The following is a 14,739-nucleotide window of genomic DNA, read 5'->3' on the forward strand; positions in this document are numbered from 1 at the left end:
CCGCACCCCAGGTGATGGCAGGAGCAGCATGCTCCATGGAACTTTGAAGGAGAAGGTGGAGAGGGCATTTGAAGATGTCTTCCCACCTGCCCATCAGCTGGAGGGCAAATGGAAGCATGCTCCCAACCTCTGTGCTCCTTCAAATCTTTGTAGTTTGAAGGAAAAATAGCGGAGGGGGGTCTCTTAAACACACAAATATGTTTACTAAGGGCTGTTGGTTCACTTTGAAGTCCCAACAATTGGAACGTGGATCAGCGGATGTCATTATGTTGTCAGGTGATTGACAGGTGGGTGGCTCTGCCCAGGGGTGGAGGAGATAAAGATCTAGCCCTCTGGCCAGAAGAGGCTACCCACCCCTGCTCCAGATGTTTACAACCACAATTTCCACCAACCCTGACCATTTATTTATGTTAGCTGGGGCTGATGGGAGTTGTCTTCTAAAACATCTGGAGTGTGACATGTTGGCTATTATGGTTCTAGTACATACTAAGTGAATCTCTGGGTATGTGGCCCTCTCAAGAGGGCCACATCTGCATAGGACTGCCACGGCTCAAGGCTTCTGCTGAACACTCACCTCCTGTGCAGAATTCAATGGTCTCGCTCCATCCAGACACAAGGTACTCTCCGTCACTCTGCTTCACTGCCGTCTGCACGGCCACGCTGTACTCCGTCCTGGGACTCAGAAACCAATGACCCCGCACAGTCATGGGCAGAGCAACTGCCTTGGCCACTAGCTTGGTAGGGACATCCTGCCCAAAGAAAAGAATCAAGCCGCGTCAGGAAGCAAACTAGATTTGGGGCCTGGAGTTTCCTAGGAAATGGCTGGGCCCAGGCGCCACCACCCTAGGCACCATCAGGAGAAGGGAGAGGCCAAGGTTTCTTGCTTTAATTTTGGATTGGCCACAGATGGGAAGTTACATTCTCCTGGCCTGATAAAAGGCTGTGCTCCATCCTTTGATCTATGGCAGCCTTTGCCAACCTTTGCCTTCCAGATGCCTTGGACTACAACTCCCATCAGTCATCCCAACTCCAACTGAACTGACTGGGGCTGATGGGAGTTGCAGCCCAAAGCATCTAGATGGCCAAAAGTTGACAAAGGCTGGTCCACAAAATAAGATAACCCTTGTGCATCCTGCACCAACCCACTCTGGCTTTATAGACTAGTGCACTCTCCAAATAGTCTACTTCCCAATTTTTCTACCTTCCCGTATCTGCTTGTCTGCCATTAAAGTTCTGTGTGGCTGCAGCAAAGCACCTGGGCAAAGCAGAGGATTTGACAACCATGTTTTTAGGGTGCTACCTCAGTCCATGCAGGACACTGGCTAGCACTGTTGGGCCTCCCCATTGTCTCATGCAAGCCGAGAGGGTGCTCTGCAACTCACAGCTGGCACTCCTGCAAAGCTGTGCAGGTGAAGTCATGTGGGGGGGCAACCTGCCTTTCAGCAGAACTTTTCCTCCACTTTTTGTTTATTTAAAATACGTACAGAGTGCCCTTTATTCTGAGATCTCAGGATGTGGAAGAAAAATATATAATTTAAATTTATATTATAAGACTAAGGCAGAGGGAAAACAACAACATGACTCATTTGTGCAGGAAGTTGAGCCTGCTTATTCATTACTGGAACAAGGTACAAGATGCCACTCAGTTGCATGTTATGTTGGGAACAGTCAGATTAATTCATCATTTGGAATCCTTGGCATAATTTAAAAAAATAATAATAGTCTATTAACAGGCAAGAGCAGATTTTTTAAAATTCACCCTGGAGAACGCCCTCTTTCCCACCATTTAAAGATCTTCTAATTCAGGAACCTTTAATCCTGATGCATTTGTCTATGCATTGCGCATTAGATGGGGAGGCTTGTCTGTACAGATTGCTTGCAAACTGGCAATGATGCAGTGAATGACAGCCAGAGCTGTCGCCGGGTGATCTTGCACCCCTGGAAAAACTGTCCAGATTGTGTCCCCCAGCTCTTCTTTCCGCCTCTCCTCCAACCCCCCCCCCCCCATTCAATTCACCCTCTATTAAAAACCTTTTCTTATGAGGCAATAATCAATATTTTTATTTATAGACATATTTATGGACATATTTCTAAGCCGATTTTGTGCGCGCGCCCCCTTGCCTGCGCCCCTGGCGGGGGCCCACCTCATCACCCCCTAGCTATGGTCCTGATGACAGCCAGGTCATCAACTGGGAGAGGTAGAACTGGTAATAATTGGCCAGTGCTACCAGTTTCTTTCCAAACCCTGGAGCAGGAAAGCGAATAGGCTGCTTGCTGCCCTATAAAAGTGCCTGCGTGTTAAGATCTTTGGTGAAGTGTGATCATGAGAGAGCACATACCTTGCATGACTGACCCAGGTTCAATCCCTGAAGCATCTCCAGCTAAAAGGACCAAAAAGCAGGCTGTGCCAGAAACCCAAGAGAGATGCTGCCAATCAGAGTAATGGCCAGATCTAACAGTTTCCTATGTTCAGCAGAACCTAAGCTCAGAGGCCATGCTCAGAAGATGGGGTCTCTCTATAGCCAGCAGGGCTCTACCTTATTCTTCTCCCCATTTGTCTAAGCTCGCCAGACATTATTGAACTACAGCTCCCATCAGGCACAGCAACAACGGCCAATGGTGAGGGATGATGGGAGTTGTAGTTCAGTAACATCTGGAGGGCCAGTGGTTCCCCACACCTGCTTTGGTGGTATTTTGTGGTTTTATTGGCTGTTGCCCATTACTGTTTGATACAGCTCCTTGCCAAGGGTGCAAGGGTGCAAGATAATAAAAGTTCCACTCTAGCACTAGAAGGTGAACAGAAAAGGTTATCGGTGATGCTTTCCTAAAACAACGAGCTGAGAAACATTGTAAGAAGAAATTGGCAGCTCTTCCTAAGCGCCATTCTTCTAAAATCATATGCGAGATTATGGGGCAATGAGGGTGCAAGCAAGCTCCAACAAATCCCACATGGATCTGTGAAGGTCCCCGGCCAGAGCCATTCAAAACACTACCTGCATCTTGGCTGGAGTGCAGAGAAGTTTCCACCTGCTTTAGGGTCCTATTTGTCCCAAAATGTCACAGCTGCCCCACAGTTTAAGAGCTTTGGCTCTAGTCTTTTGTTCAGCTGAAGACATTACTTTGATGGGCACTCAACAGCTTTTGATGCCTGATGGCAGCTGCCAGCCACTGACACCTAACAGCCAGGTTGGGGGGTGAGGGATCTTGCCTTTGTGTGAGAATTAACAAGTTTTTTAAAATATCTGCTGTCTGATTAATGGTGGCAAATTTTTAATCAATCAAAAAGTTTTTAATAAATTAATCTAACTTGTTAACTGACAATATGCTGCAACCCTCCTTATGTGTTTACTATGTGGTGTAAAAGTACATTTTCTCTAAAGGTTTCAAAAATCTTTTGAGCACAACATTCCAGCCTCTACATCAATGTGCATCAAAGTCTTGTTTGAAACACTGAAGAATGGCTGTCCTAGGTGCCATAAAAAGATGGATGATGGATGTTGAGAGGCTTTTTGCTTACAGTGCTCGCAGAAGAAAAGGCACAGTATAAATTAAGTGTGGAGAACTATAACATTCATTAAAATAGTACTTGGTTACTGTGGAACACTGCAATATTTATTGCTATCAGTAATTATTGATGAACAGGGCAGTATGTTTCTGTGAAATACAGCATTTTACAGTACTAGCACTGCATTCCCTGTGTACTCACCTCGGTTTAAGTTTTAAAATGACTAATATGGTTGCTGTATACAGTGGTGCCCCGCAAGACGAATGCCTCGCAAAACGAAAAACGCGCAAGACGAAAGGGTTTTTCGGTTTTTGCGTCGCTTCGCAAGACGAATTTCCCTATGGGCTTGCTTTGCAAGACGAAAATGTCTTGCGAGTTTGTTCGCTTTTTCCCTAAAGCCGCTTGAAGAGGCGCAGTTGCGATGGACCGTGCTTTGCAAGACGAAAAACATCGCAAGACAAAAAGACTCGCGGAACAAATTAATTTCGTCTTGCGAGGCACCACTGTACTCAGGTTTCAAAATGCAGTGTAGTGAGGTCCGATTATTGCCTCTCCACCCTCATCCCAGGACCCGGCTCTTGCTGAGTTGCTAAACCTGCACCCAGCTCGTACCACTTCAGATTATGGGGGGCTCACATAAGCCCCTATGTCTCCATGCCAAATAAAATACATTCCTGTATATAGCATATCAGGGATACGAATGGACAAGTCAGTCTATTTCCCACCTGTGTCAGCTGCGCATGTTTTCTTTCATAAGCCTGTTCCATTTCCACATGGAACTCCCTGCCCATTGATGGTGATGATGATGAAAATAATATTTCTTTAAGAAGCAACCACATAGTGATGATGATGATGATGATGATTATTATTATTATTATTATTTCTACTACTGCTACTACCACCACTACTACTTAATGCCCAGGTGTCTTCTAAGTGGTTAACAAAACATCATTAGAAAAGTGCTTTTACTGTACTGTTTTTAGCACCTGTTAAAAACTTATTTGTTTAAGAATGCCTACCCAGACATAGATTTGACAAGCATTTTAATATGCCTTTTTCATGTTTATTTTTAAAACTTCTGATTTTATTTATATTGGGGGGGAGGAAAGGTTAACTTGTTTTTAGCATCTGATTTTATGAGTAATTTTAATATATTATTTTATATTTTATGCAAACTGCTTAGAGGTTTAGTTGATTAAGTAGTATGTAAATCCTGTCAAATAAATAAATAAAAACGTAAGAGTTAGGCAAATCTGCTCCTGTTTGCATAATTTTGTACATATCTTTTCAAATATCTTGCTTTTTCGTATGCTTTCATTTTAATCTAAACTGCATGTTTTTCTACACATTGTCGTGCAAAATTAAAAGAACTGCAAAACCCAAAGGATAACCGCATTCTGATCTGGATAATAGCTTGGGGAAATGCAGACTGAACAAAATCCTTGAGGACCCTAGCCAAGAGGAAAGTTCTTTCCTAGCCTCCTCTTAGACAGGCTCCTTGTTTATGTACAGAGCACTTTTTATATGAATGAACATTTGGTCATGTGAGTCTCCACCTTTGACCTGAAATGGCATGGCCTTTTACCAGCATCCACGCTAGAACATTTAAGGCACTATCATGCCATTTTAAACATTCATGGCTTTCCCCCAAAGAATCCTGGGAACTGTAGTTTGTTAAAGGTTCTGAGAGCTGTTAGAACATCTCTATTTCCCTCCAAGAGCTACAGTTCCCAAGGTGCTTTAACAATCAATCCCGCTTCCCAGGGAACTCTGGGAATTGTATCTCTGTGGGAGGAATGGGGGGGGTCCCCTAACAACTCTCAGCACCCATAACCAGGGGTCAGCAAGCTTTTTCAGCAGGAGGCCGGTGCACTGTCCCTCAGACCTTGTGGGGGGGGGCAGACTATATTGGGGGGAAGAGAATGAACAAATTCCTGTGCCCCACAAATAACCCAGAGATGCATTTTAAATAAAAGGACACATTCTACTCATGTAAAAACACACTGATTCCAGGACCATCCGCGGGCCGGATTGAGAAGGAGTTTGAGCTGGATCCGGCCCCCGGGCCTTAGTTTGCCTATCCATGCCCATAACAACCCCTAGGCCTAGGCAGAAACTGACAAAGGGTTTTAAAAAACCCATCCTCTTTCAATGTAGTTGGAATAGCCCAATGAACAGAGCAAGTGCTTTAAAAATATTTGTTAGTAAGGGAGAACATGGGCACACCAGCCAGCAGGCCACTGGGGGTCCTCTGCGGAGCAAGGCTGTTTCTGTGGCAACAGCAAATGTGGAAGAGTCAGGAGACGGCAGCAAAAGGGAGGGGAGAAAACCTTCTCACAGAAAGGGTAATGTGTGTGTGTGTGTGTGTGTGTGTGTGTGTGTGTGTGTAAATTAATGTTAAACATTAAGTAGCATTGTCATAGCAACCAACCAACCAACCAACCTGTTAAACAGCATCCAAATTAGTGACTCCATTTCAGAGGGAGAAAGATGTGAGTAATTCATTTCACGACTCTGCAGCCTCTGTTCAGAAACATACTTTTTAAGTGTTCTCATTGTGAGGGTGTCACACACCCCTACACCTCAAACAGCTTTTAAAGCTACTCACCCATCTCTGTTTTATAGTAAGAGAAAGCCTTTGTTCCCAGGCTTCTCTGGAGAAAAAAATTTACCACTGAACTAGTTTGCTTTCCGCAGAGCAATGCCCAGAGCCTTCCAAGTGAGAGATCTGCTTATTATCAGAAGCATTGGTAGGTTCATAAATATAGAGGCAGCCACAGCATGGAGCACTGGCGGTAGGCTGCCTAGTGCCCTTGCCTTGTATGTGTTGGACCACTGCTCCCATTAGAACCGACTGTGGGCTGTGCAACCACAGAACATACAATCTAGCCCATCAGGAGGGCATCTCATTGCTCACCCCTAGTGGTTGGTAATCAACAGCTGCCAACAAGGATCTAAGTCTGCGTGCAACTGAAGCAAAGGGGGAATGCTTTTTATTGGCTGAAGGGATTGCTAGTAGAGATGTATTGGAGAGCATGTCTTGTATGCTAGGGATGAGGAACCTGTGGCTTTCCTCAGATGCTGCTGGACTTCCACTCCCATCAACCCCAGACAGCATGGCCAATGGCCAGAGATGATGGAAGTTGTAGTCCAACAACATCTGAAGGTCCACAGGTTCTTCTGTTTCACCCCTGCTGAACACCAAAGCAGCCCATTGTAACAGCTCACCCGGTGCTTGAATTTGTTGGAGTTCTTGTTCTCTTTTTTGTTCAGGTCGATGAAGTAGTGAGTGACTCTGTCTAAGTCTCCAACATCCATGGCCCAGGAGATCCGGAATGAGTCACAGGTGATGTTGTTGATCTCAATGCTGTGTGGGGTGGACAGCAACTCCATGATCCAGCCAGTTCGGCTCCTATGGTTGGAACAGTCAAAAGACAGTGAAAGATGGGTGCTCAAGGGGGGAGATTTGCAGCAACCGAGGTCCAGCTGGGTGTGGCCAGCATACCCTGGAACCCTGGGAAGGCGTTCACACTGGCACAAGGATGAGGTATCTTGAGGCTGCTTGCCACTGGTGCAGTCACCCTCCTTACCAAATGTTCTGAAGATGGAGAAGGTCTCATAAGCTGCATTGGGCTGTCAGAGTCCCCTTCTGACGCAGAAAGACATTATTCAACCTGGAACCCTCTAGCTGTAACTGCAACCTTTTGCATGCAAAGCAAACCTTTCCCACTAGGGATGGCAAATCAGTCCACTTCAGTTTTTGTCTCTGTTCCTCATTTTCCCAAACTTAAATTCTGTTCTCCTTGACAGTTTGCAATTTTCTTTTATAGAATCTTTTAAATTCATCAGCACTTGGGTTTAAATTTATCCCAATATACACAGTTTTTTGTATGAAATGCTGCCTGAGATTTATTTGTGATATTTATATTTCCCTTAATATAAAGCATTTTGTATGTCATTTTCTCCTATATATGCATTTTAATGCACACCACCTTAGAATGTACTCTTTCGTACACATTTCTTGGTGGAAGAAATGTACTGCACAATTCAGAGCAGCACAAATCTTAAAGAACGGTGGTGCTTTAGTACACATAGTGGTTCAAAAAGTGTGAATTAGGCAGATCCACCTTTAAATGTGAACTTAATTGACTTTCTTTTCCACCTGTATCAACCACAGAGCTATGAGCCCTTCCCCAAACAATCCTTACCTCCAGACAGGGACCCTATAGTTACCGGTTCTACCCCAACTACCCCACTCTCCCTCATGTGTCTAATTAATTCTTTCTGCAACCATGGAGCCATCTGAAGAGCGGGTGTCATCCCACACAAAGCCTTGACAGAGCAGACGGCTCCTTGCAGATGTCAGTGCTCAGAGAGTACATGGCAAGCATCGGAAGGGACAGATTCAGAGCAGATGGTGCTAGGGAGGGAAGGGGCTCACGGCCAAGAGGCTCAGAAGGAAGGGGGGTATTTTTGTTTTGAGGCAGAACAAAGGGGAAGCTCAGGTAGAGAGGGAAACGCATGTGCAGGCATGTAAGAGGCATACAGAGAAAGCACCACATAGGCATCTCCATATAATTTGGTGTGGAGGCTGAAGTAATCCTATCTTGCAGAGTATGAAATCTGTTTTCCATTTCATATAAGGCAGTTTGGCTTAACACCACTGTGCAAACAAGCTGGAGAGTGATACAATTTGGACAATGCTGCAGCTATGGTTCTTTTCTTTTTTAGAATAAGTGTTGCTATTATTCACATAAATCACACGTGCTTGGTGTAAAATTGGTGCACAGCTAATACACAGTCACGCACGCATGCACCTGTGTTGTCCAAACCCGTGAGTGTGGAAAAATAGGCTGTATAACTATAATTCTGTAATGCTTGTCACAAAAATGAGGTGTGCAACGTGAGTTTGTGCACTGCATTTGTGGCCCTTGTATGCCCAGGCAAAACAAGTAAAGATGCTGCTTTGGTGGTTACAGATGACTAGAAGGTCAGTAAGCAAGGAGGCTGGTTGCTGCTAGTAGCTTCCGAGCCCCCCGCCTCCTTGTACTTGAAATATTTCTCTTACTACACAGCCTGCTTGCCTGCAGCCCCTGCCTTTCCTACTCAAGCAACAAAGATTACTAAAATGCCACAAGTCTCGGGTACTCTTTCTCTCCTTAGAAGGAGAAGGAGAGGCCCTCTTCAAACTGGCCCCTGAAGTTTCCTACCACCTGGGGCAGCAGAAAGAAAGCACATGATGCAACCCAATGCAATGGCAAGATTCCCTAGATTGGCTTTAAGGAAAAAGCTAAAACTTCTTTCCTGTGGGTGGGTGCCTGCTGCTGTTTTGGCTACATAAGAATTGGCACTTGTACAACTTGGTGGCCATTAGAAAACAGCAGGGATGGGGCACATATGCTCCTCCAGATGTTTAGAACTATTACTCCCATCACAGCCCATGGCCAGGGATGATGGGAGCTGTAGTCTACATCAGGAGGGCACTATGTCACTTCCCTAGAAGGAAGCCACATATCAGCACAGCCTTTCTTTAGGGTTTGTTCAGATGCTGTGCTGCCTTTTAATGCGCCCAGGAGTTTCACTGGCAGCAGCATTTGGGGAGCAATGCATTGTGTGACCAAAGAGGTCTCTGGTCTTAGCCAGAGCAACTGTGCAAGAGAGGGAGCAGAGTACTGGCCTTGGGAGAGTTGTCGCTCTCCCAATTGAAACTGATAGGACTTTACAGTATCAGGGCTGTCATGTTGCGATGTGGGAGAAGAACTGTCCACCTTCTCCAAGCCCCAAAGCTCCCGCTTACTAGAACAAGCAGGACCCTCGACAGGCAGGCAGGCAGGAGGCAGAGGGTGGGTGGGTGGTAGCACTGGGGAAGCCTGAGCCAGGCAGGAAAGGGCGGCTGTTGCCCAGTGGCACAACATGTGTTTTTCATACCAAAGGTCCCAGAGGGCATACCCAGCATCTCCTCTCTGGAACCCTGGGGGGCCACTGCTAGTCAGTGTAGACACTACTGAGCTGGATGGAACAATGGTCTAACTTGGTACAAATCTTCCTACATCCCAAAGGCACCAACCGCATCTTCCTTCATAACTATGGGGATGTTTACGGCAAAAGAGCTCTCCAGGTTGCGAGCCAGAAAGCCAACTCAAGGCTGCAGTCCTAAGCCCAGTTACAGAGTGGGCCATTTCTAAATACACATGCTTAGGACACAACAGCATAAGGGCTGGAGCAATCATTGAATCACAGAATTGTAGAGTTGGAGGGAACCCTGAGGATCATCTAGTCCAGCCCCTGCAATGCAGGAATATGCAGCTGTCCCATCAGAGGATCGAACCTGTAACCCTGGTATTATCAGCACCATGCTCTTAACCAACTGAGCTATGCATGCCCGAATTTTATTATGTCAATGTCTAAGATACTTTACAAAACCTCTGTGCTTAAATTACACACCAAACCAGTTGCCTTTTCAAAGAAGGAAATCAGGTTTGGCATGATTTGTCCTTAAGTAATCCATGTTGGCTGCTTATTATCCAATTGTCTCTTATGTGCTTACAAATGGATTGTTTTATGATTTATTCTAATAGCTTGCCAAGGGTGGAAGTTGATTCCAGACATGTACAAGCATAACTCGTGTGTGTGTGTACTCTCACCTTCAGTGTTTGCCAAATGAAATGGAGGCCTATAAAGAATGTTAGCCAAAACGCTTGCAGACAAAAAACACAGAGTTGCCAGAGTTGTCTGAACCAGGAGATTCATGTTGTGACTTTAACAACTTGCTGACCAAGAGATGCCAAAGTTATTGCTTCTTCCACCTGCCCCTCTCTTTCCCCTGCTTGGTATACCCCTGGAGATAGTCACAAGGAAGGAATAGAGGTAGATGGCAGAACTGGGGAGGAACAGGAGGGGGAGCTGTCTCTGCTGCCTAACTGGTCATTTCAAAGCGACAGCATGAATCTCCAGTTGCAACATGGCAATCCAACAGAAGAGGCTTCTGACAGACAGACAGACAGACAGACAGACAGACAGACAGATGAAGAGATAATTGCTACTTGACAGCTAAGAGAAAAACGCTTACGAGTCACTGTGAAGTTTTTATAGTGGACCCTGGGAGAATTAAATCAGGTCTATGCCAAATTCAGACATAAACACACAGGATAGCCTTTGGGCAAATCTCTTTTACTCAGCCACAATGATTCTATTCTAAAATGTGAGTAATAGTAGGAAGCCTCGCAAGGTATTGTGGGGATAAATGAGACTCTTGTGAGTTACCTCAACTTTCCCACTGCAGAGCTCCAGTGCCCTTAACAGCCTCATAGTGGCCATGAATCAGGGGTAGCCCATCAGGGGCCCTCCAGATGTTTAGAACTTCAACTCCCATAATTCTTGAGCATTGACCATACTGGCTGGGGCCCATGGGAGTTGTAGTTCTAAACATCCGACAGGTAAACTGGTTACCCCTATCATAAATCAGCAAGTGATAGTTTTGCCATCATTGAAATTTTCATGCCAGATCCAGTTTCACTTGATGATTTCTGGCTGTTATGCTGCTGCTAAGGGCACAGGGGTCCCGTCAGCAGGCTACCCTGCCTGTTTAAAGAAAGTAATCTCATTAGTCTGGAGGCAAGGTTTTAAAAGGTTAAACCCATTAAAGGAGAACTCAGATAATGGCTATGAACAAGAGGAACCTGCTGTTCACTCTCTTGTATCATGGGAGCTCAAGAGTACCAAAGCTATTAACAAAGCAAAAGCAATAAAACACCATTTCCACAACACAAGCTAAAAGGCTCAACAATGTCAGTTTCCTGTAAGAAGGCCTACAAACCCAGGTGGGAGAGGGGCAAGTCAGTGGCTGTTGGATGACATACCAATAGGATGCAACTTTACAGGCAATAAGCTTGCAAATACAACCTTATGCATACCCTCCAACATTTTGCCAATGAAAATAGGGACATCCTAAATCTATTGTTGTTGTTGTTACTATTATTTTACTATTTATAGGGTTGTCCCAGCCACTCTGGGTGGCTTTCAACATATATAAAAATATAATAAAACATTAAACATAAAAACATTAAACATAAAAAAACAACTTCCCTATACAGAGCTGCCTTCAGATGTTGGATAACTCCATACCCTCCAACATTTTTCTGATGAAAACAGGGATGTCCTAAGGAAGTGGGACATTCTGGGGTCAAACAGAAACCAGGGCGGCTTCTGTAAATTCAGGACTGTCCCTGGAAAACAGGGACACTTGGAGGGTCTGCCTCATGGCCTCCGTTGTCCCGTCTGGGGGTTTGGCTTGAGCCTTGGAACCTCTTTTTAGAAATGAGCTAACAGGCCTGGCAAATGCATCCTACCTTCTGGGTGGAGGGGGGAAGTTGCTGGGAGAAGTTCTCAAATTCAATCACATGTGGCTTGCCACCCCACCTGGAGAGTTGTGTTCATTCAATAAAACAAGCCAGGGCTCAGTCTGAGGAAAAAGTAGTAATTAGTCAGTGTGTTCAGGCAGTAACTGGCAGCAAGACGCTGGGAAACCCAGCCAACTGGGATATGTTTACAGGAAGGAAAGGGTCTGGACCATTCCTGCCTTGTTCCAAACTGTAGATGCTTTCCCTAGTTCTGTACAGATTAGTGAGGTGGTTAAATTGATTAGGGGGACGCAGGTGGCGCTGTGGGTTAAAGCCTCAGCGCCTAGGACATGCCGATAGAAAGGTCGGCGGTTCGAATCCCTGCGGCGGGGTGCGCTCCCGCTGCTCGGTCCCAGCGCCTGCCAACCTAGCAGTTCGAAAGCACCTCCAGGTGCAAGTAGATAAATAGGGACCGCTTACCAGCGGGAAGGTAAACGGCGTTTCCGTGTGCGGCTCTGGCTCACCAGATGCAGCTTTGTCACGCTGGCCACGTGACCCGGAAGTGCCTCCGGACAGCGCTGGCCCCTGGCCTCTTGAGTGAGATGGGCGCACAACCCCAGAGTCTGTCAAGACTGGCCCATACGGGCAGGGGTACCTTTACCTTTTACCTAAATTGATTAGACCTAAATGCAAGCTGTTTGTGCCCTAGTTAATTTCACTCTTTAATTTAAAAAAGACTTCACACTTTTACTTTTTTACACACACACACACACACAAACACACACACACACACACACACAGCGGTAAATATGCACATTGTCTTGATAAAAAAGAATGTAAACATGGTTTAAATCTACTCTGGGCATGGGGTGGAGAAAGGTCTATTAAACGAATCATATATACTATTCTGTGGGTTCCAATAACAGGCATACCAAAACACACACACACAACTAGACATACTCAGGGGCTAATCCCAGTATTATACAGTACAGCTTGAATCACTACCCAAATCCTAGCCAAACTAGTTTGACCAGGGCAGAATACATATGACAGTGCACATGTTTGCTAAGGAAATGATGTTCTCCAAACAGCACCTTAAAAAAGCTATAATATCTGAACACCCCTCAGTTGAGCAAAACGTCTGTCTGAATTGAGGATGCAGGAAGAGTTTGTCTGCTCTGCCACAGAGTGTAGCAATGGCTGTGACTTTGGAGTTTTAAAAGCAGATGAGACAAATTCAAGGAGGAGGCTAGAGCCAGATGGCTAAAGCCCTCCCAGCCAGGTGCCCACCAGCATCTGGTGGCATCCTGCTGTGGAATCTAGAGGCTCTATATGGCCTTCAAAACCTGCAGCAGCCATGAGTGAGATTTGCCCTCCATGAATTTGCTGGTCCCCTTTACAGCCTTTTCAGCACTGGGAAGCTATGAATGTTTAAAGTGGTCTGATGCTGCTTTAAAGGAATGGTGTGGAGGTGGCCTGGTACAAGGCGACTTCCTATGTCCCTAAAGAGGCCCTAATGAAATGTAAACATCTACCTCACACCAGTCCCATTGGTGTGGCTTCACAGTTCCTTAGCCAAATTAATCCAGACTAAACCACTTCCCATTCCAGATTAGAATGTCTGGGATAGAGCATGGATAGGAGAAAGGGAAATGTGAATCTGGTTTGGTGAAGCCAGTTCTAAATTAAAACAGACCAGCTCTTTCAAAGACCTTGTCATCATAACAGAGCATATGTGTTAGGGCAGAGGCAGCTGGCCTGTGTGACTCCAAAATGCAGTTTGGTTTACTCTGGCTCTAAAGAGAAGCATCCTGTATATCAACAAGAGGAACCAACTTGGTAGGGTGAGGCCTTATCTAGAGAGGACAAGTCTGTCCACCCCCTTGGAGTGGGGGAGGGGCACTGGGTGAGTCGTTTCCTTGCCCCTTTTCTTCACCCTTCCAGTTTAACTATGTAGGTGTAGACTAGGGTTTGAACTGCATTCCTAGCAGAGCCAAGTACCTAAAAACCTTCATGGAGAGTCAGTGTGGTGTAGTGGTTAGAGCATTGGCCTAGCAACTGGCAAACCAGGGTTCAAATCCTCACTCAGCTAAATAGCTCATGGTGACCTTGCATTTGTCACTGCCTCTCTGTCTAATCTACTTTACAGCATTGAGCCAGGCAAAATCGTGTGCACTGCCTAGAGCTCCTTGGAGGAAATTTAGTGTTATACAAATCTATGGAGAGACCACACTTGGCATGCTGTGTACAATTCTGGCAGCCTCATCTCAAAAAGGATATGATAGAGCTGGTAAAGGTCCAGAAAGGGGCAGCCAAAATAGTCAAGGGCAGGGAGCAATTTCTAGTTTGGAAAAGGGCTAGTAAGAGTGGGGAGCACAATGAAGGTGTATAAAATTATGCATGATTCTGAGAAAGAACTCAGAGCAGTCACAAAAAATACTCCTTCACCTGGTGCAGTTAAACTATGGAATTTGCCCCCAGTGTGGCTGGCTTTAAAAGAGGACTGGACAAATTCATGGAGGATGAGGCTCTCAGGGCCATGTCCACCACTGTTGTTGGAGGGGAGAGGGCTGCTTTTGCACTCGGGCCCTGCTTGTGGGCTTCCCTCAGGCATCTGGTTGGCCACTGTGAGAAGAGGATGCTGGACTAGACAGGCCTTTGGCCTGATCCAGCAGCCAGCCTCTTCTCAGAAAGGTTATCATGTAATAATAAAATCAAGAAGTTTGATGCTGAAGGGGGGAAGCTGCTGGTAGACATCTCAGTAGAGTTGTTTGGTTCTATCTACACTACAAATACTTTTGTGCTTTGCATCGCTTTTTCCAGTTTGGCTTTCCCCAAAGGATCATGGGAGTCTCTTTGGTTTTGTGAGGTTGCTGACTGAGAATTCTCATGATT

General features: G+C 45.6%; 1 protein-coding gene across 2 annotated transcripts in view; it reads right to left on the minus strand.

Moving 5' to 3' along the window:
- Positions 1 to 14,739, minus strand: part of PHYHIP (phytanoyl-CoA 2-hydroxylase interacting protein) — a 46,846-nt gene that overhangs the window by 13,071 nt on the left and 19,036 nt on the right. Inside the window, exons 1-3 of one of the 2 annotated variants that reach the window (XM_083713784.1) lie at positions 11,854 to 11,961; positions 6,734 to 6,917; positions 575 to 749 (exon numbers count right to left, since the gene is read on the minus strand). In XM_083713784.1, the coding sequence (XP_083569910.1) occupies positions 575 to 749; positions 6,734 to 6,898 (340 nt within the window). In that variant the 5' untranslated portion in view covers positions 6,899 to 6,917; positions 11,854 to 11,961. Of the gene's footprint in view, positions 1 to 574; positions 750 to 6,733; positions 6,918 to 11,853; positions 11,962 to 14,739 lie in introns of those variants that run through there. The other variant, XM_083713783.1, reaches the window with a different exon arrangement.

This window comes from Podarcis gaigeae, assembly GCF_964106915.1.
Source record: "Podarcis gaigeae genome assembly, chromosome: 15".
Taxonomy (NCBI): Eukaryota; Metazoa; Chordata; class Lepidosauria; order Squamata; family Lacertidae; genus Podarcis; species Podarcis gaigeae.